The 12,947-nt window shown below is 46.2% G+C and overlaps 2 protein-coding genes across 5 annotated transcripts in view; one reads left to right on the top strand and one right to left on the bottom strand.

Moving 5' to 3' along the window:
• The window catches only part of VPS13D (vacuolar protein sorting 13 homolog D), a 296,629-nt gene extending 287,530 nt beyond the window's left edge, over positions 1 to 9,099 (bottom strand). For all 4 annotated transcript variants that reach the window (XM_032300439.1, XM_032300440.1, XM_032300441.1 and 1 more), the window contains exons 1-2: positions 8,948 to 9,099; positions 4,750 to 4,918 (exon numbers count right to left, since the gene is read on the bottom strand). In XM_032300439.1, the coding sequence (XP_032156330.1) occupies positions 4,750 to 4,846 (97 nt within the window). In that variant the 5' untranslated portion in view covers positions 4,847 to 4,918; positions 8,948 to 9,099. The remainder of the gene's footprint in view (positions 1 to 4,749; positions 4,919 to 8,947) is intronic.
• A 129-nt stretch (positions 9,100 to 9,228) lies between these two features.
• Positions 9,229 to 12,947, top strand: part of LOC116566616 (60S ribosomal protein L10-like) — an 8,488-nt gene continuing 4,769 nt past the window's right edge. Inside the window, exon 1 of the mRNA XM_032301207.1 lies at positions 9,229 to 9,300. Within this exon, the coding sequence (XP_032157098.1) occupies positions 9,229 to 9,300 (72 nt within the window). The remainder of the gene's footprint in view (positions 9,301 to 12,947) is intronic.

Here is a 12,947-nt window from a genome sequence, read left to right as displayed (position 1 = left end):
TTCTGCCTCAGCCTCCTGAGTCGCTGGGATTACAGGCACGCGCCACCATGCCCAGCTAATGTTTTGTATTTTTAGTAGAGACGGGGTTTCACCATGTTGACCAGGATGGTCTCGATCTCTTGACCTCGTGATCCACCTGCCTCAGCCTCCCAAAGTGCTGGGATTACAGGCTTGAGCCACTGCGCCCGGCCTTCTTGATCATTTCTAATGGCTACTGAATTATCTTCCCTCTGCTCCAGGTTATTTGAAGAGTCAACCTAAGGTTCAGAGCTTATAAAAACAAAAAGGAGGGGAAATGAAGTTTGGGGTTACAAATATACGAAATGCCCCACCACTGACCACTGAAGTTCAGACTCCTTGACGTGACACTGGCAGCCTCTACCTTCTGGCCCCAAACCTTTTCAAAAGCACCCCGCAAGTTTTCAGCCTCTGCTCACAGGGTGCACTCCACCTGAAATGTAGTGACCTCCCCAGTGCCACGTATGGAAATCATGCTAAAATCCACTCGAGGCTGGGGGCAGTGGCTCATGCTTATAATTCCAGCACTTTGGGAGGCCAAGGCAGGAGGACTGCTTGAGCCCAAGAGTTCAAGACCAGCCTGGGCAACATGGTAAAACCCATTTCTACAAAAAATAAAACAAATAGCTGGACCTATGGTGGTACATGCCTGTAGTCCCACCTACTCGGGAGGCTGAGATGAAAGGACTGCTTGAGCCCAGAGAGGTTGAGGCTGCAGTGGGCTGTAATCATACCGCTGCACTCCTGGGCAACAGACCAAGACACTGTCTCCAAAAAAAAAAAAGAAAAAGAAAAAGGTCCACTCAAAAGCTACCTCCATAACCTTCCCAGAGTCCTACAGGAAGAATGGACAGCTCTCTTCCTTCACATCCCATCACATTATGCCTGTATTTCCAGAATAACCATTTAATCTATACTGTCTTGTATTACTACATAACTTGTCTCCTAAACAGGATAACAGTCCTCTGAGATCAGGGACTACAGAGGTGGAGGTAGAATAAGAAGCAGGGCATAGTGTCTCATACCCATAATCCCAGCACTCCGGGAGAATCACTTGAGGACAGAGTTTCAGACCACCGTAGGCAACACAGTGAAACTCTGTGCCTACAAAAAATAAAAAATTACCCAGGCATGGTGGCATCCACCTGTAGTCCCAGCTACCCTGGTGGCTGAGGCAGGAGGATTGCTTGAGCCCAAAAGTTCAAGGCTGCAGTGAGCTATGATCCTACTATGGCACTCTAGCCTGGGTGACAGAGTGAGACCCTCTCTCAAAATTAAAAAAAGGAGCTACCATTTAGTGTGGTCTTACTGGGTCCAAGAACTTCATACACACTATCTCATTTAATCCTCACAACAATACAAAGAAATAATTATTAGCTTCTCAATTTCTGAGGTGAAAAAAAGGCTCAGAGAACAAGCAATTTGCTTTCAAAAATTTTTTTGTAATTTTATTATTATTACTATTTTTTAGAGATAGGGTCTCACTCTGTTGACTCGGCTGCAGTGCAGTGGCATGATCATAGCTCACTGTAGCCTTTAACTCTTAAACTCAAGGAATCTTCCTCCCTCATCCTCCCCAGTAGCCAGGACTACAGGTATATGCCATCATGCCCAGATACATATAGATAGACAGATGATAGACAGATAGACAGATGGATAGACAGATAGATAGATAGATAGATAGATAGATAGATAGATAGATAGATATCTTTGAGACAGGGTCTTATTCTGTCTCCCAGGTGGGAGTACAGTGGTGATATGACAGCTCACTGCAGTCTCCACAGCTCAATGCAAGCAATTTTTTTTTTTTTTTTTTTTTTGGTAGAGAAGAGATCTCACCATGTTGCCCAGGCTAGTCTTGAATTCCTGGCCTCAGGTGATCCTCCTGCCTTGGCCTCCCAAAGTGCTCAGAAAAAATGAGTGAAATCTTAAAACTATCTCTGTCCTTAACTACTCATGTTACTTTGTATTTTATTTATTATTTGTCTTTAAGTGCTATCTCCATTCTTAAACTACTCATGTAACTTTGCATTTTGTTACTTTTCATATGTGGATACAATCTTTTTTTTTTTGAGACAGAGTCTCTGTCAGCAGAGGCCAGGCTGGAGTGCAGTGGCGCCATCTTGGCTCAATGCTACATCCATCTCCTGGGTTCAAGCAATTCTCCTGCCTCAGCCTCCCAAGTAGCTGGGACTACAGGCACATACCACCACGCCCAGCTAATTTTTGTATTTTTTAGGAGAGACCGGGTTTCACCATGTTGGCCAGGATGGTCTCGATAACCTGACCTCGTGATCCGCCCACCTCGGCCTCCCAAAGTGCTGGGATTACAGGCATGAGCCACTGCGCCCATCCCAATCTTTTTTTTTTTTTTATACAATCTCTTTGAAGTCCAACCATCAGCCAATCCGATCATACACTGATGATCATGAGGATGGATGATGATAACTAACATTGACTGAGAGCCTGCAATATGCCAAGAACAACTCTAAGCTCTCTGACCCACATTAATTTCTTAGTCCTCAGAACTTTATCTTCAATTTATAAAAGGGGAGAGTGAACCATGGAGAAATTGAGTAACCTACACAGGTGACTGGTAATTGGAAGAACTTGGATTCAAACACACAGTTTGGCTTAAAAAAATCAACATCCTTGACCCCTATTTCAGTCCCCTTTGCATCTCCCAAACCATCTAGAACAGTAAATATCTGTAGATGGGTTGAAATGACATTCTTGGCCGGGTACGGTGGATCGCGCCTGTAATCACAGCACTTTGGGAGGCCCAGGTGGGAGGATCACTTGAGCTCGGAAGTTTGAGACCTGCCTGGGCAACACAGCAAAAACCCATCTCTACCAAAAAAATATAAAAATTAGCCAGGCGTGGTGGTGCACGCCTGTGGTCCCAGCTACTTAGAAGGCTGAGGCGGGAGGATTGCTGAGCCCCAAAGGTCGAGGCAGCGGTGAGGCAAAATCACACCTCCAATCACTGCACTCCAACTTGGGCAACAGAAAGAAACCCTGCCTCAAAAAAAAGAAAGAACATTCTCATTCCTGTCTAGTACCCTCTCTATCCCCAAATACTGCTTCACTGTGTCAGAGATGAACAAGCAGCATCAACTTCTTTATGAAGCCGTTCCCTCAGTACACCTCCATGCTCTCCAGATTTTTCTGGCCAAGCTCTGTGGTGTGCTTTGGACCCATAAGCATCGGGTACCATACTAACACGTTATGAAAGAAAATGCATTTTTCTATCCTGCAGAGAAACATTCTTCAAATTCCAAAGGTTCGTTAAAAGCCATAAAGAATAATGCTTTTTTAGAAAGGAAATAGGGCAGAAAAGCAGTTGAAAGTACCAGATAGATAAACACAGGTGTTGCTACAAGACATATTCTAAAACCGCTGAGATTAGAAATCTGTAACACCTCAGATATCATTAATTTCTATTTATTCTTCTATATATTCATTTCTTCAGCAGATGTCACTCTTGCCATATCACTCCTAACAGAACCAGCTCTTTGATTAGCAAGTCATGGCCTGCAGTTCTCTTTCTAGGCCCTGATGCCTATACCTTATACAACGTAGTGGGCTTCACAGTGGGTCTAAGAACTTCAGTAAGAGACCAGAGAGGTGAACTTGACACCATATTGCACTTTGAACACATCCTCTTCCCCGATAGGCTGGTCACTCCCACTTTCCACTTAGCTCCCATTTAAGCACAAGACGAAAACTAGGAGAACAGGAAAGGAAAGGAAGAGAGTGGGAGGCGTGACCATGGCAGCTCTTCCCATGCCTACCGCTGCCACAATCATTTGGTCAGAAAACCATGGAAAGCAACACATTGAAAGGAACAGGTGAATCTCTGGTACCCTAGTCTTAGACTATGCAAACAGCTGGTACCACTGTTCTCTCTAGGCTGTCCTGGTCCACTTACCAAAACTCACACCCACGAAGGTGAGGTTTCACTGTATTTGAAGTCTCCTTCTCATTTCCTATGATTTTACACACTTGCAGACTTTTTTATCTTTTCTACGTATGCTAAAAAACTCCATACTGAGTTGAACAAAGAGTATTAAAATTAAAACAAGAAAAGGGAGAAAACGCAATTTTCGAATTCCCATGCCAAAACAGAGACTGCATTTACCAAGTCTAGACCTGTAAGGGCTAAAGTGTCACAAGCTTCAGGTACTATTAAGCAAGCCAAAACCTCAGAACTTCTGTTGAACACCTCACAGTAATAAATTTTAAAACTTTTATTGAGTGTCTACTAATGCCAGCAGGTTAGGAGCTTATTAGCAGGTTATTCCAGCTGATCCTTACGGCAACCCTCTGGAGGTATATTACCTCTGTCTAAGGAACCTGAGGCTCAGAATTTCAGCATTAGCTATTGTCCACATAGCTACTACATGGCAAAACAGTATTTGAAGCCAAAGTCAATGCCACTGTCAGTACATTGTGGCTGCCTCCATAAAGCTGAAAAAATAACTGGGACAAAGCACAGTCACCAGTAGTATAGCTTATTTTGTTTGTTTGTTTTAATATTTAATAGTTCCTTAAAATCTACAACAATATAGCTATATACTTAAGTTACTCTGTAATAATCATCACCTTCTTACATACATTTAGTACAAATCCATCTGGCACTAGGTTTTATGATTCTCAGTACAGCAAAAAACATACAAAAGACAGAACTGCCACCTGTAAAGCCACACCACGTCACTGAGAAATACTCACCTTTGAGAAGTGCAACCGAGAGCTGGTCAGTGTTGAGGTCATTGACATATTTCCCCAAATAGGTATTGAGAACCCAGGCTACAAGGCCTTCCAACATGACTATATCCTCAGGAAAAGCTGTTTAGAAATCATGGATCATTCTTTATTTCTTTCATGGTCACAGAAGAATCTATGAAAGGAAAAAAATGAAACTCAACAGAAAAACCGGATGATTTTCTAAGCTGATTTCCTATTCTACCTGCATGAAGGCAGATGAATGCAAAGCAAAGATGTGCTGCTGTTGTTGTTCTGAGACGGTCTCACTCTTGTTGCCCAGGCTGGAGAGCAATGGCACGATCTCGGCTCACTGCAACCTCTGCCTCCGGAGTTCCGGTGATTCTCCTCCCTCAGCCTCCCGAGTAGCTGGGATGATAGGTGTCCACCACCATACCCAGCTGATTTTTTGTATTTTTGGTAGAGATGGGTTTCACCATATTGGCCAGGCTGGTCTCAAACTCCTGACCTCAGGTGATCCACCACCTCAGCCTCCCAAAGTGCTGGGATTTGCAGGTGTGAGCCACTGTGCCCGGCCACAGATGTTTTAAAAGATGAGGCAAGAAGCTCTGTAAGATGCCCCCATCAGTAACTGGAGGGCCAAACCAATACATCTACATTTTGATGCTGCTTCAGGGAATAGTCACTCTTAAATTTACCAAAAATTACCTACAATTCAAAGCTGTCTATCTTTTCCGTGTAACTGCCCACTGCTTGTTTATGGTGATTTACCTTGGGATTAGACTGCCCTGATCACGGGTTCTCATATGGGCATAATTCAGTAATGTCTGGAGACATACTTGATCATGACTTAGGGGCTGCTTCTGGCATCTTACGGGTAAAGACCACAGAAGCTGCTAAACCTACAATGCACAAGACAGCTCCCATAGCAAAGACTTATCCAACCCAAATGTCAACAGAGCCGATGTTAAGAAACTTTATCCTAGATTGAGACAAAAAATGCCCTAAGAGATTGTCTGAATGAAATTCATGAAAGAGGCCAGGTGCAGTGGCTCACACCTGTAATCCCAGCCCTCTGGAAAGCCGAGGTGGGCAGATCACCTGAGGTCAGGAGTTCGAGACCAGCCTGGCCAACATAGTAAAACCCCATCTCTACCAAAAAAAACAAAAATTAGCTGGGCATGGTGGCACATGCCTGTAATCCCACCTACTCGGAAGGCTGAGGCAGGAGAATCGCTTGAATCTGGGAGGTGGAGGTTGCGGTGAGCTGACATCATGCCATTGCACTCCAGCCTGGGTGACAGAGTGAGACTCCATATCAAAAAAGAAAAAGAAAAAGAAATTCATTCATTAAAGAAAGCTGAATATCTGCAGGCACTTTCTCACTAAAATAAAAATACAAAGAAAAAAAAAGAAACCTGAATAAAGTTGGGGAGGGTAGGCAGTTCATTCTTTAATGAACCTCAGGTCACCCAAATTAAATGTTTCAAATTTGTTCATGTGGATCACTCATTATATAAAATAATACACATGGGAGTATTATAATACAGACAGCATGCTTTATCACTGTTCTTAAATGTCCTGAACTGTATTACTGGTACCTGGGCATCAGATGATGCTGATATAATAAACAATCTTAGGTAATTATCACAAACTACAAACTCCAGAAATCCTCTGGCTCCAGCCACAGTATTTAGACTTGGTAGGTACTATCACCTGTTCTAATAACTGGTGTTTACCAGTATTACCAAAAAAAAAAAAAAAAAGGATTAATTTTAGTATTACAAAAAGTCAACATTAGGGAAATTGTGACACAAAAGTTTAACAGTGTTCTCAGATTGCTCAGCAAGAAGATCCCAGTGGAAACAGCCTCAAGTCTTGCTCTGATCTACCACGTTGGTCATCAGCCACCCTGCCAGACACTACAGATTTGCCATGGCAGGCATCCCACTGGAGCCAGCCTACTTTCAGGATCCTTTCCAAGCACGCTGCCCCACCTCTGGTGATTCATCTTAGTGCCAGAAGATATACCTATCCCAACTGAGAGGCTGCCACCCAACAGCCACCTGAAACACAAGGCCACCAGAAGAGTGAACACAATCTCCTGGAAAAGCTGGCTTTTGTTTGTCAACAATATCTTGTACTTCCAGAGAAGATTAACTTTTACTGGTCAACAGTGACAGCAAAAAGAAAAAAATAGCATTTGGTAAAATATTTGCCCAATATCTTTCCAAAGATTTTTTTTCTACAAATGGAATATAAAGATATTTTTTAAGGGTAGAGTTATGTAAAACTAATTATTGAGTACATTTGTTTAAAGAAGAGGTTACAAGAACAATGTTTTAAAAAATAAATGCTTAACTGTCTGAGTAAAAGAAATATTTCTCTATTGTAACTTTATTTTTCTGGAGACAGAGTGTCACTTCATTGCTCAGGCTGGAGTGCAGCGACAGGATCTTGGCTCACTGCAACCTTTACCTCCTGGATTCAAGCGATTCTCCTACCTCAGCCTCCTGAGTAGCTGGGATTACAGGCACCTGCCACCACGTTGGCTAATTTCTGTATTTTTAGTAGAGATAGGGTTTCACCATGTTGGCCAGGCTGGTCTGAACTCCTGACCTCAAGTGATCTGCCCACCTTAGCCTCCCAAAGTGTGGGGATTACGGGCATGGGCCACCACACCCGGCCACTATTGTAACTTTAAAGGAGTAAATTTGTGAAAACCAAATATGAAACTGACTAATCTTACTATGGGGACTCCAAACAAACTTAGGCAAGAGGCCAAGGTCAGAGTACTCTTTGTTTTTGTAGTTATTGCCACTAATTTCTGCCCTAAATGCCGACTCTCTCTGAGTGCCAACTACCAATTATCTCCAAATCAAGGGAAACAACTGTCAGTTTGTAAACAAGTTCAGGCCCTACTCTACTTGCCCTAAACGGAAAAGAATGCAAAACACAGATTTTAAAAGCATGAATGATTAGCACTGTAAGGCGCCCTGGTCAGTAAAACTGAGGCCCAAACCAGAAAGCACCCATTATTTGCTCTGCTAAGCATCTACACCAGGCTTGAGGCCACTTCAAGGATTCCCTTAAGGAATTCGGTGTCAGCAAAGGCCGCCAGACTGGCCAGAATCACAAACTGTTTACGCTCCGGTCCATCAGGGCTTCTAGGCAGCTGCCTGGCATTAACCCCCACCTGGGCTCCCCCACCCGGTGGGGCGGGTGACAGTAGGGATCAGTGCTCAGCCCACGGGCGGGCAGACAGCCGGGCATGACCTTGAGCCAGGCCCCTCCCCTGACGATCGGCCAGACCGGGAATAGGAAGGCCTGGCAACTGGACCTGGGCGTCCCTCCCGGAGGCGGCCGGGGCTGAGCGCTGCCTGTGCCAGGGAGCTCCAAAACAGGGGCGGGGGCGGCTGTCCCGCCGATGGCCCCACAGGAAAGGCACTGCCCGGAAGGCGACGCTCTCACACCCCTCCCGCCCCCAGCTCTCAGAACCCTCAGCCCCCTCTAGGGGACGGAGACCCCACCACCCAGGTAAAACCTGGAGGGAACGGCGCCGGGGTCCCACACCTAGGAGGAGTGGGTGGGCCAGGGCGTGACTCTGGGGGGGCAAAGGGTAAAAAGAAGTTTTAGGCCTAAGGTCTCCACCCCAGAGTGTGACCTCGAATGGCTGATTAAGGGGGGTGACTAAAGCATTCTGGAGAACTGACACCCCACACCCCATTCCTGGGCGTAATGTGAGGGGCTCGCACACTGGGGTCCCGCTTGAGACTTGGTCTGACACCCCTCAATTCCAAGACACGGACTGACACCCCCCAATTCCAAGGCGCCAGGCTGCTGGGACCCCAGAAAGGATGTCAGGGTCCAGAGGGGGCTCGGGATCCCCAGAACACGGACGCTGGGGTTCCCAGAGCTTCAGACAGCCTTGAGCCTGTGCCTGGGGAGCCAGCGGGAACTCAGAAGCAGGGGTCCCCGTGAGGTGACGGGCTCGGGGCCGTCGGGGGAGCACACGCCCCAGGGTTACCCCGAGGGGCTCAGACCGAGGCCGGACGCCGGGGTCTCCAGGCTCCCAGCATCGCTCTCCCCAGAGTGGGCCCGGGCCCCCAGGTCTAGCGGAGCCCTAGCGGCGACCCGCGAGTCCTCGCCCGTCCTGCAGTTCCCCGCCCTGGCCCCGCCCGGCGCGGCGCCCCTCGGCCCCTACCTGTCGGTGTACCGGGCCGCCAGTCCCAGCCCGGCGCTGCGCGGCGCTTCCTCCCCGCCGCTCCTCAATGGCGCAGGCCCGCGGCGCTCAGGCTGGCCCCGACCCGACCAATCGAGCGGGCGATGCGCCGACGCCTGGCCAGCCGAGCGCCGAGCTATCGAGGAGGCGCCACTGGCGCCTGCGGCCGCTTCTGAAGTCTACCGGCCCCTCTAGGGTTCGCCGACACTGGGGCCTATTTTATAGATGCGGAAACTGAGTCCCAGAGGAGGGCAGGGTCACAAATGACTCTGCTCAGACAGCATGGGAACCCAGGATTCTTCCCACCTACGACCTGCCTTCCAGCCACGCGAGAGGTGCGATCGGCCGTTTGTCTGGCCCACGCACCCACACTCCGTTCCCCACTCAGCAGCCACAGGGGCCTGTTAATTCAGAACCTGGCCTTCTCTGCTTAAAACCGCGTCCCCGCCGTACTTCAATTAAAACCCTCCTCCTTACAGAGCTGCCAACAAGGACCCACTGGATCTGGTCCCTTCCCATTTCAGCCACTTTCTCCCCGTCTGGCTCTGCCCCAGCATCCTTCAGTTTCTGACCCAAGAACAGTGTGTGCATTTGCCGTTTTCTCTACGTAGGACGATTCCCAGGCCAGCGCTGACCAATAGAAACACAATGCAAGCCACCCTCGCCAGCCACATGGGAAATTTACATTTACTAGTTGGTACAATGTTTTAAATGAAAAAGAAGAAAATAAACTTCATTTTAATAAATTTTATTTAATCCAATGTGTTGAAAATATGATCATCTCAACATGTAGCCAAAAGAAAAAAAAATTACTAATGCAATATGTTAACTTTTTTATAGTAAAGTTTTGAAATTCGGGTATATTTTACATTTACGGCACATCCCAATACAAACTAGCCACAATTCCAGTGCTCAATAGCCTCATGTGGCCAATCCAGAGCTACAGAATAGCTCTGGATATTCATATAGCTGACTTCCTCTTGCTTCAAATATTCCACTCAGAGAGGACTTTTCCCTATATACAGTTCCATTATCGGCCGGGCACGGTGGCTCATGCCTATAATCCCAGCACTTCGGCGGGCTAAGGCGGCGGATTACTTGAGGTTAGGAGTTTGAGACCAGCCTGGCCAACATAGTGAAACCCCATCTCTACTAAAACTACAAAAATTAGCCGGGCGTGGTGGTGCACACCTGTAGTCCCAGCTGCTGAAGAGGCTGAGGCATGAGAATCACTTGAACCTGGGAGACAGAGATTGCAGTGAGCCGAGCTTGTACCTCTGCATTCCAGAGTAAGACTCCCTCTCAAAAATAAAAACAAAGTTCCATCATCCATTACGGTATTTTCTTCATGGAGCCTAATATGCCCTGTGATTATCTTATTTGTTTATACATATGTCGTTCTTTCTCCAGACTAATAGTACCTTGAAAATATATTTTATCCCTCTCACAAGTGTTTCAACACCTAGATATTGACTAGCACAGAAAAGACTCAATAAGTGTGTGTAAATGAACAACTGAACACTTCACCTTGCATTAGCACAAGAAGGGCAAGGAAACCTCAGGCTCACATAAAGTCAGAAGCTGCAGGAAGCAGGATGGCAAGGTGATAGTCATGTATTTGCCATAATAATTACCAACTCTCATGATGCTAAGCTAATGAGTATGCATGCGGGTTGACTCACTCCTGAGCAAGGCCTGGGTTCCTGTGTGGTGGGATAAATTTCTCAGAATCTGGATGCTGGGTCTCCTCTGGGGCTAATGTTTGGGAGTAAAACCTGGAACTCCACAGACAGAAGGAGGGAGAAAGGCAGCCCTTCAGAGGTGAAGGACCTTGAAGTCCAGATCACCTAACACAGACACCTGGCTATACCAGGGAAGCTTGTTGAAAATGCACATGGCCCAGGCCAGGCTCGGTGGCTCACGCCTATAATCTCAGCACTTTGGGAGGCCAAGAGGGGTGGATCACATGAGGTCAGGAGTTCAAGACTAGCCTGACCAACATGGTGAAACCCCGTCTCTACTAAAAATGCAAAATTAGCCAGGCATGGTGGCGCATGCCGGTAATCCCATCTCCTCTGGAGGCTGAGGCAGGAGAGTCTCTTGAACCTGGGAAGCAGAGGTTGCAGTGAGCCAATATTGTGCCATTGCACTCCAGTCTGAGCAACAGAGTAAGACTCTGTCTCTAAATAAATAAATAAATAAAAATGCACATGGCCAGGCATCGTGGCTCATGCCTGTAATCTCAGCACTTTGGGAGGCTGAGGTGGGTGAATCATCTGAGGTCAGGAGTTCCAGACCAGCCTGACCAACATGGAAAAACCCTGTCTCTACTAAAAGTACAAAATTAGCCAGGTGTGGTGGTGGGTGCCTGTAATCCCAGCTACTCGGGAGGCTGAGGCAGGACAATGGCTTGAACCTGGGAGGCAGAGGTTGCAGTGGGCCGAAATCTCACCATTGCCCTCCAGCTTGGGCAACAGAGTGAGATTCTGTCTAAAAAAAAAACAAAAACAAAAACAAAAAACTGCACATATCCTGGCACCATGGCTCACACATGTAATCCTGGCACTTCGGGAGGCCAAGGTGTTGGGGAATCACTTGAGGCCAGGAATCTGAGACCAGCCTGGGCAAAATAAGCAGACCCCAATCTCTACAAAAAATTAAAAATGAAAAAATTAGCTGGGCATGGTGACGCATGCCTGTACTCTCAACTACTGGGAGCAGGAGGGTGGGAGGATTGCTTGAGCCCATGAATTCAAGGTCACATTGAGCATTGATGATGCCTGTGCACTCCAACGTGGGTGACAGAGACCCTGTCTGGAAAAATAAAAAAAACCCACATGCCTGGGCACCATTCATTCAATCAGCATTACTGAAAGTCTTGGTGCCTTCAGTTTCTTATAAATGTTTAATATGCATTTACCATATAGCAATCCCAGGGCTAGAATTACCCAAGAGAAATTAAAACATATGCCCACACCAAGACTTATACATGAATGGTCATAGCAGCTTTATTCATTAAAGCCAAAACAAAACCAAAATGTCCATCAACAGGAGAGTGGATAAACGAACTATACAATTGGTGAGCAGTACTCACCAATACAAAGGGAAAAACGACTGACGCAGACACGATCTGGAGGAACCTCAAAAGTATTGGCCATGTGGAAAAAGACCACAAAGACCGCATACCATCATGATTTCATTTCTATGAAATTCCAGACAAGACAAAACTGTCAGAGGGCCTACAGGCTACAGGTGCGCTACCACACCCAATTAATTTTTGTTATTTATTTATTTATTTCTGAGACAGAGTTTGACTCTGTTGCCCAGGCTGGAGTGCAGTGGCACGATCTCAGTTCACTGTAGCCTCTGCCTCCCAGGTTCAAGCGATTCTCGTGCATCAGCCTCCCGAGTAGCTGGGATTTCTGACGTATGCCACCACGCCCGGCTAATTTTTGTATTTTTAGTAGAGACGGGGTTTTGCCATGTTGCCCAGGCTAGTCTTGAACCCCTGAGCTCAAGCATTCCTCCCACTTTGGCCTCCCAAAGTACTGGGATTACAGGCGTGAGACCCTGCTCACAGCTTTTTAAAAATTTTTAATTGATGAAGGAGGGAGGAGAAAAATAAAATAAAATAAAAATTTTTAATTAACAAATAATTGTACACATTTACAGGCTACAGTGCACTGTTTTGATATCTATTTACTATGTGGAATGATAAATCACACTAATGAACAAATCCATCAGCTAACATATTGTTTTAGGTGAAAACATTTAAAACTTACTATTTTAGCAATTCTGAAATATATGATGCATTATGTATTATAGTCACCATTCTGAGCAATAGCTCACTATAGCTTCTTTCTCTTGTCTAACTGAAGCTTTATACTCTTTGTTTTGTGGCTTTTTTTTTTTTTTTTTTGAGACAGAATCTCTCTCTGTCACCCAATCACCCAGGCTGGAGTACAGTGTCACGATCTCAGCT

Source organism: Sapajus apella, unplaced genomic scaffold (assembly GCF_009761245.1).
Source record: "Sapajus apella isolate SASKATOON/1434 unplaced genomic scaffold, GSC_monkey_1.0 scaffold43, whole genome shotgun sequence".
In the NCBI taxonomy this organism is placed as follows: domain Eukaryota; kingdom Metazoa; phylum Chordata; class Mammalia; order Primates; family Cebidae; genus Sapajus; species Sapajus apella.
The sequence above is the reverse complement of the archived record's forward strand: the minus strand, read 5'-3'. Positions and strand labels throughout refer to the sequence as shown.